The 15,600-nt window shown below is 39.6% G+C and overlaps 1 protein-coding gene across 1 annotated transcript in view; it reads left to right on the top strand.

Annotated features, from left to right (window-relative positions):
* The window catches only part of KIFBP (kinesin family binding protein), a gene marked incomplete at both ends in the record, with an annotated part of 33,710 nt that extends 25,676 nt beyond the window's left edge, over positions 1 to 8,034 (top strand). Inside the window, 2 exons of the mRNA XM_079706866.1 lie at positions 2,946 to 3,061; positions 7,159 to 8,034. Coding sequence (XP_079562992.1) covers positions 2,946 to 3,061; positions 7,159 to 8,034 — 992 coding nt within the window. The remainder of the gene's footprint in view (positions 1 to 2,945; positions 3,062 to 7,158) is intronic.
* Between the last annotated feature and the right edge of the window lie 7,566 nt (positions 8,035 to 15,600).

A 15,600-nucleotide genomic window follows, 5' to 3' on the forward strand; every position in this document is an offset into this window, starting at 1 on the left:
CCTTCATTAAATCTCCCCCATCATTCCAAACATTGTTTTGGGGGATGCTTTCCACTCAGGACTGCTTTTAATTTATGAAAAATCCATTTCAATTTGGATTCTACTAAATTGGAATTTGACAAATTAACTAGGAGCTATGCTAACCTTCACCTTGTTCAACACTATTTCTTCATTTACAGAGACCATAGTATAGGCAAGGGGAAAAAGCAAATGCTTAAACAATTAGAGGAAACTGCTTTCAAAACCTACCTCTTAAGAATCCGTGTATAGATTCAGGGTTGCCGGGGGGGGGGTGGTGTTGGGGAGGGTTGGATTGGGAGTTTGGGACTAGCAGATACAATCTATTATATATATATATATAGAGAGAGAGAGAGAGAGAATGGATAAACAGCAAGGTCCTATTGTAACTGTATTCAACATCCTGTAATAAACCATAATGGAAAAGAAAAAAAAAAGAATCCAAGTAGACATGAATTACAGAATTCTTATCTTAAAGTATTCTAAAAACCTGTATGAGCAATCCTTTTATTAATCTAATTTGATTAATAATGGTATTAATCACCCACATGTACTTGTCCTAAGGTCTAAGAAATTGTTTTGGGGTGCCACTAACTGTCCATATAAGATGGTGAACTTAATTGGTAAATGTGTGTTCTGACAACTCCACTGACTGGCTGTTCCCCCATATCTTTCTCCCTCTCCTCCGGCCTCCCTGTTTCCTGAGAACACAACACTATTGAAATTAGGTCAGTTAATAACCCTACAGTGATCTCTAAGTGAAAGGAAGAGTTGCAAATCTCTCACTTTAAATCAAAAGCTAGGAATGATTAAGCTTAGTGAAGAAGGCATGTCAAAATAGGCCAAAAGATACTCCCTCTTGTGCAAGTTAGCCAAGTTATGAATGCAAAGGAAAAGTTCTTGAAGGAAATTGAAAGTGCTACTCCAGTCAACACATGAATGATAAGAAAGCAAAGCAGCCTTATTGCTGATATGGAGAAAGTTTTAGTGGTCTGGATAGAAGATTAAACAAGTCACAGCATTCCCTTAAACCAAAACCTAATCCAGAGAAAGGCCCTACCTTTCTTCATTTCTGTGGAGGCTGAGAGAGGTGAGAAAGCTGCAGAAGTTTGAAGTTAGCAGAGGTTGGTTCATGAGATTTAAGGAAAGAAGCTGTCTCCATAACGTAAGAGTGCAAGGTGAAGCAGCAAATTATCCAGAAGATCTAGCTAAGATCATTAATGAAGGTGGCTACACTAAACTGATTTTCAATGTGGATGAAACAGCCTTCTACTGGAAGAAGATGCCATCTAGGACTTTCATAGCTAGAGAGAAGTAAATGCCTGGCTTCAAAGCTTCAAAGGACAGGCTGACTCTTTTGTTAGGGGCTAGTGCAGCTGGTGACTTTAACTTGAAGCTAATGCTCATTTACCATTCTGAAAATCCTAGGGCCTGTAAGAATTGTGCTAATTATGCTTTATGCTAGTTATGCTACCTGTGCTTTGTAAATGGAACAACAAAACCTGGATGACAACACATCTGTTTACAACATGGTTTACTGAATATTTTAAGCCCACTGTTGAGACCTACTGTTCAAAAAAAAAAAAATTCCTTTCAAAAGATTACTGCTCTTTGACAATGTACCTGGGTCATCCAAGAGCTCTGATGGAGATACACAATGCGATTAATGTTGTTTTCATGTTTGCTAATACAACATCCATTCTGCAGCCCATGGATCAAGGAGTAATTTCGACTTTCAAGTGTTACTGTTTGAAGAAAAAAATCATAAAGCTATCACTGCCATAGATGTGATTCCTCTGATGGATCTGGGCAAAGTAAATTGAAAATCTTCTGGAAAGGATTCACTGTTCTAGATGCCATTAAGAACATTCATGATTCATGGGAAGAGGTCAAAATATCAACATTAACAGGAGTTTGGAAGAAGCTGACTCCAGCCCTCAGGGATGATTTTGAGGGGCTTAAGACTTCAGTGGAGGAAGTAACTGCAGATGCGTAGAAATAGTGTGAGAACTAAAAGTCGAGCCTGAAGATGTGACTGAAATGCTGCAATCTCATAAAATTTTGACAGATGAGGAGTTGCTTCTTACGGATGAGCAAAGAGAATGGTTTCTTGAGATGGAATCTACTCCTGGTGAAGATGCTGTGAAGATTCTTGAAATGACAACAAAGGAGTTAGAATAGTACATAAACTTACTTGATGAAATAGTGGCAGGGTTTGAGAGGATGGACTCCAATTTTGAAAGAAGTTCTGTGTTGGGTGAAATGCTGTCAAACAGCATTGCATGCTACAGAGAAATTGTTCATGAAAGGAGGAAGGAGAGTCCATCAGCACAGCACACGTCACTGCTGTCTTGTTTTAAGAGATTGCCACGGCCCCCCCCACCCTTCAGCAACCACCACCCTGATCGGTCAGCAGCCACCAGCACTGAGACAGGACGGTCCATCAGCAAAAAAGTTTATGACTCTCTGAAGCCTCAGATGATGGTTAGCATTTTTTAGCAATAAAGTATTTTTTAATTAAGATGTGTACATTTTTAAGACATGATGCTATTGCACACTTAATAGACTACAGTATAGTGCAAACATAACTTTTATATGCTATGGAAAACAAAAAATTCGTGTGACTCGCTTTATCACAGTGGTCTGGAATCAATCCTGCAATATCTCTGAGGTATGCCTGTATTCAAAATTTAATATACATGGTGACCTTAGTTTTTACCTATAGGTAATACATAAGAAAAAACTAGAAAGAAATATGCAAATAATAGTGAGTACCTCTGGGTGGTAGGAATTTTTTTTTCCCCCACTGCTTCAGTGAGGACTTGTTACTTTTATAATGGGGGGGGTAAGTGATACAAAAAAGAATGCAGTACACATGAAAATTACAATTGTGACCATTAACTTACACAAATCATGTATCATTTTAGCTACTGAAGCTGAAAGAGATGTGCCAGAGCTTTATCACCAAAGAAAAGGGGAAATAGCAAGATGCTGGATCAAATACTGTTTGACTCTCATGCAGAATGCCCAACTTTCCATGCAGGTAATACAGTCAAAAGTGGTCTTTTCTTTCTTAAATAGCAGGATGTTAAGTAAAAGCTTAAAATGGAGAGTATGCTCATTGGGCTCACTGCATGTGTATTCAAGGCATGCAGAATGCTCTCATATATATTTGTTTCTTGTTCTCCCCATCTCAACCTTTTCAAATCTTACTCATCAATCGAGGCCATCTCAAATAACATCTCTTCCTTCAAGACTTCCCTTTGGATAGAGCGTAAGCTCCATGAGAGGGAGTCTTCATCGTATTCGTATCGTATACTAATCTCCAGACACAACGGGTTCTCAAAAATTATTTTTTTAAATTTATTTTTGGCTGCATTGGGTCTTCGTTGCTGCACACGGGCTTTCTCTAGTTGTGGGGAGCGCGGGCTTCTCACTGCAGTGGCTTCTCTTGTTGTGGAGCACGGGCTCTAGGTGTGCAGGCTTCAGTAGTTGTGGCTCATGGACTCTAGAGCGCAGGCTCAGTAGTTGTGGCACACAAGCTTAGTTGCTCTGCAGCATGTGGGATCTTCCTGGACCAGGGCTTGAACCCGTGTCTCCTGCATTGGCAGGCGGATTCTTAACTACTGCACCACCAGGGAAGCCCCTCTCAAAAATTATTGAATGTGGGCTTCCCTGGTGGCACAGTGATTGAGAGTCCGCCTGCCGATGCAGGGGACACGGGTTCGTGCCCTGGTCCGGGAGGATCCTACATGCTGTGGAGCGGCTGGGCCTGTGAGCCATAGCCGCTGGGCCTGCACGTCCGGAGCCTGTGCTCCCCAATGGGAGAGGCCACAACAGTGAGAGGCCCACGTACTGCAAAAAAAAAAAAAAAAAATATATATATATATATATATAAATAAATAAAATTATTGAACGTATAATTCTTCATCCCCTACAGATATCTTCTCCCTCCTTTAAATTCCGTAGAACCCTACCTAAGTCACTCAACTTTGTATTATCCCTGTTATCCCTATTCATATTCTTATCTTATTCCTTTATGTCTTTTTAGACTATAAGCAACTTGATGGCAGGAAGTCTTACTAATCTTTACATACTTTATAGAGTAAATATATATTTGATAAGAATATAAGTATAAATGTATCTGGAAACAGCCCTGCTAGTTTGTAGCTGTGTATTCATGGCAGTTAACTTCTCTTTGCCTCAGTTTCCTCACAAGTAAGATGGGGGTAATAATAGTACTTAATAGTGTTGCTGTGAGAGTTAAATATATATAAAGGGCTCAGAAAAGTGCCTGAGACATAACCAAGTCCTCAGTAAGTTAACTGTCATCATTGGTATTGTTATTACTGGTCCATACCTAATGGATTCTAGTTCCTAACCTCTACAGAGGAAAATAAATCATTTGGATGCACCATACTAAGTGTAGATACATTGGAGACCTTCCTGAAGGAGTTATGCTGCTTTTCTATTTACACGCATTAAAGTATAATCAGTTTTAGTAAATATAGAACCTTGTGAAACTACTAAACAAAATAAAACCAAACAAGCCACAAACTCCCGGAAACATGTGTGTTTCAAAGATGAGAGCACTTTAGAGGTAGAGGGTAAAGATGAGGCATGTTTGGAAAAGAAAGGAAGTGGGGAGAAAAACTAGGGAGCTTTATGTCTAGAGAAGTTGCCAGGAAAATCTGTCAGCTTTCTTCTGCTCAGAAAGCAGCCTAGAAAGCATGTAAACAAACAAGCAGCCAGGAAGCACATTAAGTAAGCAAGATTTAGAGACTTATGGCCTGCATTTGAAGTAATTGTGTCAAGCAAAACACCCTGTGTGATTTAACTCTTACCCTTCCTTTAGTTGATGTTTTCCAGACTGGGCACTAGAGTTTATCACCTGGTTACTTTAAACTCAAATAGTTGCCATGCTACTAAATTACTCAGATTTTCCTTAATCTGGCTTTGTTACTTTAACTTTATCCTTTGATCATCTGTTTACCTGAAAAGCCTTCTTTAATTCAAGTTTAATAACATATACAAATTTAAGTATTTCTGCCAGCTCTATGGTAGTCATTGTACTATGATGAACAAAAATAGACTTGGTTTTTTTTTTACTTCATATGAAAGTGCAGTTTTAGTAAGTTTCACAAAGGAGAGACACATGAGAGAAGTCATAGTAGCAGGAAGTAACATCTGAAGGAAGCTCTGGGAATGAGAAGGCATAGCATTCCAAGGAGCTGAAGCTGCATGTTTAAAAATTCTATGGCATAGGGAGCATGGTGTTAGAAGGGATGGAACAAAGGCCTGTGAGGCTGGAGCGGAGTGAGAGCACATGTGATATACGATAGAGTTAGAAAGGGATAGAACAGGGACCTCCCTGCTGGCACAGTGGTTGAGAATCCACCTGCCAATGCAGGGAACACGGGTGCGAGCCCTGGTCCGGGAAGATCCCACATGCCGCAGAGCAACTAATCCTGTGCACCACAAGTACTGAGCCTGTGCTCTAGAGCCCGTGCTCGGCAACAAGTCACCGCAATGAGAAGCCCGCGCACCGCAACGAAGACCCAACGCAGCCAAAAATAAATTAATTTTAAAAAAGAAAGAAAGAAAGAATGGGATAGAACAAGCAGGGCCTTCAATGAATGGAAGCCTTGGAGAGTTTTTGGACTGATTACTTATGTAGCAGAATGGAGAATGAATTGAGGGAAAGCAAGAGTGGATGGGGGAAATTGGAAGACCATTGGAACAGTGGAGGTGAGATGTGAAGGGAGCTTGGTCTAGGATGGTGGCGAAAGAGATGGTGGAAAAGAATGCATTCAGGAGGTATTTAGGGGGCAAAATGTAAAGGACTTGGTGATGGATTGGAAGTGTGGGGTAAAGGGGAGAGGAGAGGAACATCTCAAGAATGATCCTCGACTGCTGGCTGTCCACATCGATGGAGTGTCCTTCACTAAACTACTACTAGAATAGGAACGTGTTTGCTGAAGGGTAAGAGTTCCATTGTGGACATGTTGAGGATGAGGTGTCTGAGTCTTCTGAGAGAAGGAGATGTTGTGTGGGGAGCTGTAGTTATGGGTCTGGAGCTTGAGAAGAGGTCCAGGTCGTACCTGTAGATTTGTGAGTCCTCCTCCCATGGATGGCAGTTGCAACCATGGGTATGGATGGAGTCACCTGTGTAGAGCAGTGCTGTCCAGTAGAAATAAAATTACATATGTGGCTGGTATTCTAAGTTTTCTAGTGGCTACATTAGAAAAGGAAAAAAGCAGGTGAAATTTATATTTCTTAGCCTAGAATATAAAAAGAAATAATCATTTCTATTTGTCATCAATACTAAAGAGTTGAGCTATTTTAAATTTTGTACTAAGTCTTGGAAATTGGGTATGTATTATTTTACACTGATCACATCTCACTTTGGACATTTCATATGCTCAGTAGCCATCCACACGCAGCAAATGGCTACTGTTTTGAACAATGCAGATATAGAGAGACAACTTCAAATGAAAAGAAGAGAAGGCCTTGGGGCTGTCCACTGAGGGATCTGATGTTTAATTTTCTTGTCTAGGAAGAAGAGAATGAGCTTAGCCTTTTTTTTTTTTTAACCATCTTAGTTTTTTTTCCTTTGGCCCCAGGAGGTGAGGGAGATAACTTTAACTATGAGTAGATTTAACTCTGTCTTTATTTTAGTATCTTTAAGAGGCCTAGAGCATTTCTCTGTAATATATTTCAGTATATAACTTAGCATAAACATCATGTTGTTAATCTTAATTGCATTTCTATATAATATTTTTAGGATGTAGATTTCAATCTTACTCTAATGTTAAAATACTACTAATAATGTATTAGATGTATATAATGTTTCACAGCTCTTACAGTTTTCATATGCATTTATCTTACCTTAAAGAGTAACTATAAATGAGTTAGTTCCCCAAAGAGGAAAGTGATAAGCAGTTTTACTTTTTCCTAGTTTCTTTCATTTTTAATATAAGTGGAATATAATTAGAAAGAAGTTTTAAAAGATGTGGTTATATCACCTCCCTAAACCAGGCTGGGAAGAGGGTTTTCTTATCTTTACTCTTAAGTTTGCTGTAGTATTGACAGCAGGAGACCAGTGTCTGTCCTCAACCATAATTAATTTTGTTCTTTCAGGACAACATAGGGGAGCTTGATCTTGATAAACAATCTGAACTTAGAGCTTTAAGGAAGAAAGAACTAGATGAGGAAGAAAGTGTTAGGAAAAAAGCTGTGCAGTTTGGAACCGGCGAACTGTGTGATGCCATCTCTGCAGTGGAAGAGAAAGTGAGCTATTTGAGACCTTCAGATTTTGAAGAAGCCAGAGAGCTTTTCTTAATGGGTCAGCACTACGTTTTTGAGGCAAAAGAGTTCTTTCAGATTGATGGTTATGTCACTGACCATATTGAAGTTGTCCAGGACCACAGTGCTCTGTTTAAGGTGCTGGCATTCTTTGAAACTGACATGGAGAGACGGTGCAAGATGCATAAACGCAGAATAGCTATGCTAGAGCCCCTAATTGTGGACCTGAATCCACAGTATTATTTGTTGGTCAACAGACAGATTCAGTTTGAAGTTGCACATGCTTATTATGATATGATGGATTTGAAGATTGCCATAGCTGACAAGCTGAGGGATCCTGATTCACACATCGTGAAAAAAATAAATAGTCTTAATAAGTCAGCACTGAAGTACTACCAGCTCTTCTTAGACTCCCTGAGAGACCCAAATAAAGTATTTCCTGAGCATATAGGGGAAGATGTTCTTCGCCCTGCCATGTTAGCTAAGTTTCGAGTTGCCCGTCTCTATGGCAAAATCATCACTGCAGATCCCAAGAAAGAGCTAGAAAATTTGGCAACATCACTGGAACATTACAAATTTATTGTTGATTACTGTGAGAAGCACCCTGAAGCTGCCCAGGAAATAGAAGTTGAACTAGAACTTAGCAAAGAGATGGTCAGTCTTCTTCCAACAAAAATGGAGAGGTTCAGAACCAAGATGTCCCTGACTTAATAATCCTTGTTTTTAATGACAGAAAATGTGCAGTAATGAAGATATTTTTTTCCCCTTATTCAAACAGGCCCAATTCCATTATTATGTCTACCTTCATAGCCAGATGAGTGCTGTTTGAATTTGAGATAGACCAATTGAGTCTTTGCTAGGACCTTAATCAACATAATTAATAATTTATACCTAATTATGTAAATAAATTGCCTTGTTAAAGTGACATGTGATTGGTATTTAGATTGCTCGTTTCCTATTTAAATATAAACCTTTTCTGCCTCATTTTCTAAAAGTAGGTTCCTTGTTGGCTAATACTTGATGGATTCATTAAAAGGAAAAATGCTGGGTAATATACCTGGTGGGCAAGCTGTTACTGTATTAAAGTTGAAAAAATAACCTCTTGTAGTTATTCTTCCCAAAATATTTGCTTTCCTAAGTTCCCAAAGAAATGTTTCCCTTCTGAAATATTTAAAAAGTTACATTGTAAAGTATTGTAGTTTGTTTCATTATAGAGGAAGAAGACCATGTTGGAAATATAATAAATTGACTTGCTTCACTAATAAAAGCTTCCATTTATTCTTTTGTCTTCTTGTAAGAGTTGGTTTATTTTTAAGCTCAAAATGGATTAAAGACCTAAATGTAAGGCCAGAAACCATCAAACTCTTAGAGGAAAACATAGGCAGAACACTCTGACATAAATCACAAGATCCTTTTTGACCCACCTCCTAGAGAAATGGAAATAAAAACAAACAAATGGGACCTAATGAAACTTCAAAGCTTTTGCACAGCAAAGGAAACCATAAACAAGACCAAAAGACAACCCTCAGAATGGGAGAAAATATTTGCAAATGAAGCAACTGACAAAGGATTAATCTCCAAAATTTATAAGCAGCTCATGCAGCTCAATAACAAACAACCCAATCCAAAAATGGGCAGAAGACCTAAATAGACATTTCTCCAAAGAAGATACACAGATTGCCAACAAACACATGAAAGAATGCTCAACATCATTAATCATTAGAGAAATGCAAATCAAAACTACAATGAGATATCATCTCACACCAGTCAGAATGGCCATCATCAAAAAATCTAGAAACAATAAATGCTGGAGAGGGTGTGGAGAAAAGGGAACACTCTTGCACTGCTGGTGGAAATATGAATTGGTACAGCCACTATGGAGAACAGTATGGAGGTTCCTTAAAAAACTACAAATAGAACTACCATATGACCCAGCAATGCCACTACTGGCCATATACCTTGAGAAAACCATAATTCAAAAAGAGTCATGTACCAAAATGTTCACTGCAGCTCTATTTACAATAGCCAGGAGATGGAAACAACCTAAGTGTCCATCAACAGATGAATGGATAAAGATGATGTGACACATATATACAATGGAATATTACTCAGCCATAAAAAGAAATGAAATTGAGCTATTTGTAATGAGGTGGATGGACCTAGAGTCTGTCATACAGAGTGAAGTAAGTCAGAAAGAGAAAGACAAATACTGTATGCTGACACATATATATGGAATTTAAGAAGAAAAAAATGTCATGAAGAACCTAAGGGTAAGACAGGAATAAAGACACAGACCTACTAGAGAATGGACTTGAAGATATGGGGAGGGGGAAGGGTAAGCTGAGACAAAGCGAAAGAGAGGCATGGACATATATACACTACCAAACGTAAGGTAGCTAGTGGGAAGCAGCCACATAGCACAGGGAGATCAGCTCGGTGCTTTGTGACCGCCTGGAGGGGTGGGATAGGGAGGATGGGAGGGAGACGCAAGAGGGAGGGGATATGGGAACACATGTATAACTGATTCATTTTGTTATAAAGCAGAAACTAACATACCATTGTTAAGCAATTATACTCCAATAAAGATGTAAAAAATAAATAAAAATAAATAAAATAAAAAATAAAGTATAAAAAAAAACTACAAATAGAACTACCATATGACCCAGCAATGCCACTACTGGCCATATACCTTGAGAAAACCATAATTCAAAAAGAGTCATGTACCAAAATGTTCACTGCAGCTCTATTTACAATAGCCAGGAGATGGAAACAACCTAAGTGTCCATCAACAGATGAATGGATAAAGAAGATGTGACACATATATACAATGGAATATTACTCAGCCATAAAAAGAAACGAAATTGAGCTATTTGTAATGAGGTGGATGGACGTAGAGTCTGTCATACAGAGTGAAGTAAGTTAGAAAGAGAAAGACAAATACCGTATGCTAACAGATACATATGGAATTTAAGGGGAAGAATAATGTCATGAAGAACCTAGGGGTAAGACAGGAATAAAGACACAGACCTACTAGAGAATGGACTTGAGGATATGGGGAGGGGGAAGGGTAAGCTGTGACAAAGCGGAGAAAGTGGCATTGACATACATACACTACCAAATGTAAAATAGCTAGCTAGTGGGAAGCAGCCGCATAGCACAGGGAGATCAGCTCAGTGCTTTGTGACCACCTAGAGGGGTGGGATAGGGAGGGTGGGAGGGAGGGAGACGCAAGAGGGAAGAGATCTGGGAATGTATGTATATGTGTAACTGATTCACTTTGTTATAAAGCAGAAACTAGCACACCATTGTAAAGCAATTATACTCCAATAAAGATGTAAAAAAAAGTTGGTTTATTTTTGATACTTCAAAGGGTATTACCTTATTTGAAGCCAGAGAAGAATATTTCTTTGGTAACATTGTATAGAGAGAACACATTAAAATATTCATTGAATAAACTTTTTGAAATACTACTATGTTCCAGAAAAATTTTATTGACTAGTTTCTCAGAGGATCCTAGTATATCTATTAAGCTTTAAGCACTGTTGAAAAAAGATACGCACATAATAACACTGTTAGTATATGTTAGTCATTTTAAGTGGTTGCAGAATTGAAATGAAGTCACTATCCAGTGCAAAAATCAAGATCAGTTTAAGATTTGATACAGAGAATAGCTCTGTATGTTGACCTAGTCCTAAGCCTTCCGAAGCCAAGTCTAAGATTCTGTAACATGTATGTATGTGTGGTAAATACCTTGCTTTTCCTTTGAGATCAGTTTGCCAGGAAAAAAAGATCTTTGAGTATAACAGCAGTGTGTAATTCACTCAATATTTAATATTTATTAAATGTCTCCTGTGGATTGGGCACTGTTCTCGGTTTTCTAGGCTTAGAGGATACAGTAATGAACAAGATCAGCAAGATCCTGTTCTCATGGAGCAAGTAAATAGATAAGATTTCAAGTCATGAATGCTATTAAGAAAGGAGCCAGAATCCTAGGTTGACGTTTAATGGGAAGTGGTGCAACAGTGATCTGAAGCCGCTGAAGAGGTGGAAAGTGACAGTGAGCCGAGAACGGCCAAAAAGGGGCAGCAAAGTAAAGATTCTTAGGTAGAGTGTTCCAGAGGATGCTAGGCCCTCAGGCGGGCTCCAGCTTAGGAAGGAGTTTTGCATTTTAGAAGATAGGAAAGGCCAGTGTGGCTGGAGCAGATGAGGTGGGAGTAGAATGGGGTGCGGCAGGAGTGGGGAGTCCAGATGGAGAGGGCTTTGTAGATGAGGGTAAGGAGTTAGGATTTTATTCTAGGTATAGTGGGAAAACTTTGTAGATTTTTTATAAAGGGAGTGACATGTTCTGATTGGCATTTTTAGGAAACTACTATGGCTCCTCATGGGAGAATAGATTGTAGCGAGAAGGGAGAGTCACCAAAGGGGAAGCATGGAGACAAGCTACGTTCTATTAGGATTAATCCGAATGGTTTGGACCAGAGTCATCAAGTAGGGATGGAGAGAAGTGGATAAATTCATTATGTGCTTTGGGAGTAGAATCACAGGACATGCCAGAGGATTACGTGGAAGGCCTGAAGGGGAAAGAAGAATCAAGAACCATATGAGGGCTTCCCTGGTGGCGCAGTGGTTGGGAGTCCGCCTGCCGATGCAGGGGACTCGGGTTCGTGCCCCGGTCCGGGAAGATCTCACATGCCGCGGAGCGGCTGGGCCCGTGAGCCATGGCCGCTGAGCCTGCGCGTCCGGAGCCTGTGCTCCGCAACAGAAGAGGCCACAACAGTGAGAGGCCCGCGTACCGCAAAAAAAAAAAAAAAAAAAACCATATGAAGTTGAAGTATGCAGGAGAAGCACATTTCTATGAGGGAGATGTGGGGTTAGAATTAAGAGTTCTATTCAGGTCATATTGAGTTTAGGATATTAAGATGCTTGAGATGGGATGATTGCTAACACCCCCCTTTAATCAAACTTTAAAAGTGAAGAGGATCAAGAGGCAAAGAGGGGAGGGAGGTTTCTTGGGGGTAGTGAAATGGCTCTGCATCTCAGCTACTCTCATTTCTTCATCTCTCTTGAAAACTGATTCTAGATCAAGTCCCCCTGTTATGAGCCTTTCTTTTTTTTTTTTTTTTTTTTTTTTTTTTTTTTTTTTTTGCGGTAGGCGGGCCTCTCACTGTTGTGGCCTCTCCCCCTGCGGAGCACAGGCTCCGGAGCACAGGCTCAGTGGCCATGGCTCACGGGCCCAGCCGCTCCGCGGCACGTGGGATCTTCCCAGACCGGGGCACGAACCCGTGTCCCCTGCATCGGCAGGCGGACTCTCAACCACTGCGCCACCAGGGAAGCCCTATGAGCCTTTCTTGATACAGCCATTTTGCTCTCAACCTTAGTCAACCTCATAACTTCATTTTAAAGTCGTTCATTAGCTTGCTTAACAAATACTTACTGATCTCTTTCTCTATGCTGGTCGCTGTGCTAAGCTCTAGAATATGGTCTGTGAGGCACAGCCTCTTAAATCCTGATAGCTTTTCCTCTTCCCAACCGTGTTATGCAACTTGAGTTCAAGAGATAAAATTCAAGTGTTAACAGGCATTCGTCTTAAAACCAGTCTTTATCCTAATAACCATCAACATACTTTGCTATTTGTCATTTGCTGTCTATAGTGACTTTTCATATTTTAAAACTTTGTCTTTAGTTATCAGCAGAAAATCTCACTGGCTGCTTTGCATCCTGCACTATATTCATGTAGCCTTTTCCACAAACTGCTTTCCCTGAGCATGGCTTCCTAGAGACATCTGCCCTCCGAGACTTTGTTGCTTCTCTGGATTAGTAGTTCTCAAACTTTTTGGTTTCAAGGCCCCTCTGCACTTAAAATTGAGGATGCCAGAGAGCTTCTGTTTATGTAGGTTATATCTCTCGATGTTTATCCTATTTGAAATTCAATTTAAGGAAATTTTAACAATTTATGTTAATGACAGATCCATTGGACTTAAACATTTTTACGAAAAACTTAATTTCCAGAAGAAGTGGCATACTTTACATTTTTGCAAACATCTTTAATCTGGCTTAATAGGAAACAGGTTGATTCTCATAACTGGTGATATAACATGTCATGTAGCCTTTGGAAAACTCCACTGTACATTTATGAGAGTGTGAGTGAAAAAAATAATGTCTTCTTTTTTTTTTTTTTTTTTTTTTTGCGGTACGCGGGCCTCTCACTGTTGTGGTCTCTCCCGTTGCGGAGCACAGGCTCCGGATGCGCAGGCTCAGCGGCCATGGCTCACGGGCCCAGCCGCTCCGCGGCATATGGGATCCTCCCAGACCGGGGCACGAACCCGTATCCCCTGCATCGGCAGGCGGACTCTCAACCACTGCGCCACCAGGGAGGCCCCATTGTTTTCATCCCTATTACTGTAGAGTCACTGAAAGGTAATAGAAGTTCTCCCTTACCTAGACAGTTGGTTCATTATTCTGGGATAGTTTTGCAAAATCTTACATGAGGGCTTCCCTGGTGGTGCAGTGGTTGAGAGTCCGCCTGCTGATGCAGGGGACACGGGTTCGTGCCCCAGTCCGGGAAGATCCCACATGCTGCAGAGCGGCTGGGCCCGTGAGCCATGGCTGCTGAGCCTGCGCGTCCGGAGCACACGCTCCGCAACGGGAGAGGCCACAGCAGTGAGAGGCCCGCGTACCGCAAAAAAAAAAAAAAAATCTTACATGAAATACATATGCCCAGAACCCTTAGAAGTGTTGGCAGCATGATAGAATTTGGGCTAGAGCCATAGGGTTATTTTAAATAGACTTTTGTTCTTTTGCTCACTCCTAAAACTAATTATTGAGGCAAAGAGTATATACTGAGCTAATAAAAAGTGGGATTTTTTGATCCAAGAGTCCTTTGCCATTTTCTTTTCAGTCTTGCTAGATTTACATATATACAATGGACAATCACACAGCCATTAAAAAGAATGAAGTAATGCCATTTGTAGCAACATGGATTGTCCTAGAGATTACCATAGTAAGCGGAGTAAGTCGGACAAATATCATGTTATCACTTATATGTGGAATCTGAAAAAATGATACAAATGAACTTATTTACAAAACAGAAACGGACTCAGACTTTGAGAACAAAATTATGGTTACCAAAGGGGAAAGGTGGGAGGGAGGGATAAATTAGGAGTTTGGGATTAACATATATACACTACTATATATAAAATAATCAACAAGGGCCTACTGTATAGCACAGGGAACTCTACTCAATACTCTGTAACAGCCTATATGGGAAAAGACTCTAAAAAAGAGTGGATATATGTATATGTATAATTGATTCACTTTGCTGTACACCTGAAACTAACACAACATTGTAAATCAACTATACTCCAATATAAAATAAAATTAACTTAAAAAAACAAAGAACTAACCATTTAGGTAGAGACCAGGCAAAAGTCTGTGAAAATTAAAGTATATAATTTATATAATTATATATTAAAATAATTGTACAATTTAAATAACTGTTCAGGGCAAAGAGTAAGAAATATCCCAGGGTATTGAATGCTTTAACTGCTAGGCAAATGACAATCCATGCATAACTTTTGGCTAGTGGGACCTGAATAGGCATTAGAAAGCAATGGAATTAATAACACTGCTGTATGTCGAATATGAAAGTTGTCAAGAGAGTACATCCTAAGAGTTCTCATCACAAGGAAAAAATATTGTTTCCTTTTATTTTGTGTCTGTATGAGATGATGGATGTTCACTAAACTTATTGTGCTGATCATTTCATAATGTATGTAAATCAAATCATTATGCTGTACACCTTAAAATTTTTTTTTTTTTTTTTTTTTTTTACACAAACAATTTTTTGAGGTTTTTTGGCCACACTGAGACCAGGCCACATTCGATCCTGACCAGGGATCAAACCCAGGTCCCCCAGCAGTAGAAGCACGGAATCCTAACCACTGGACCACCAGGGAAGTCCCCTGTACACTTTATATAGTGCTGTATGTCGATTATAGCTCAATAAAACTAGAAGAAAAAAATCTCAAAAAAAGAAATCTTGATAGATTTAGACAACAGGCTAAATGCATCATTCCTTCATTCATTCACTTATTCAACAAGTGAATGCCTACTATCAGAAGACTGAATTTTATCTGTCAATTCTGAGCAGTTATGTGAGAAAAACATTGAAATTTGTCTATGAATTTTAGGGTCTTTCAGATGGTGTAGGCTATCTTTGGGGGAAAAACCTGGTTATGAAGGATAGGTTTATTTAAATGCCATTCTCAATTCTTGGCT

Source organism: Hyperoodon ampullatus (assembly GCF_949752795.1).
Source record: "Hyperoodon ampullatus genome assembly, chromosome: 1".
In the NCBI taxonomy this organism is placed as follows: Eukaryota; Metazoa; Chordata; class Mammalia; order Artiodactyla; family Ziphiidae; genus Hyperoodon; species Hyperoodon ampullatus.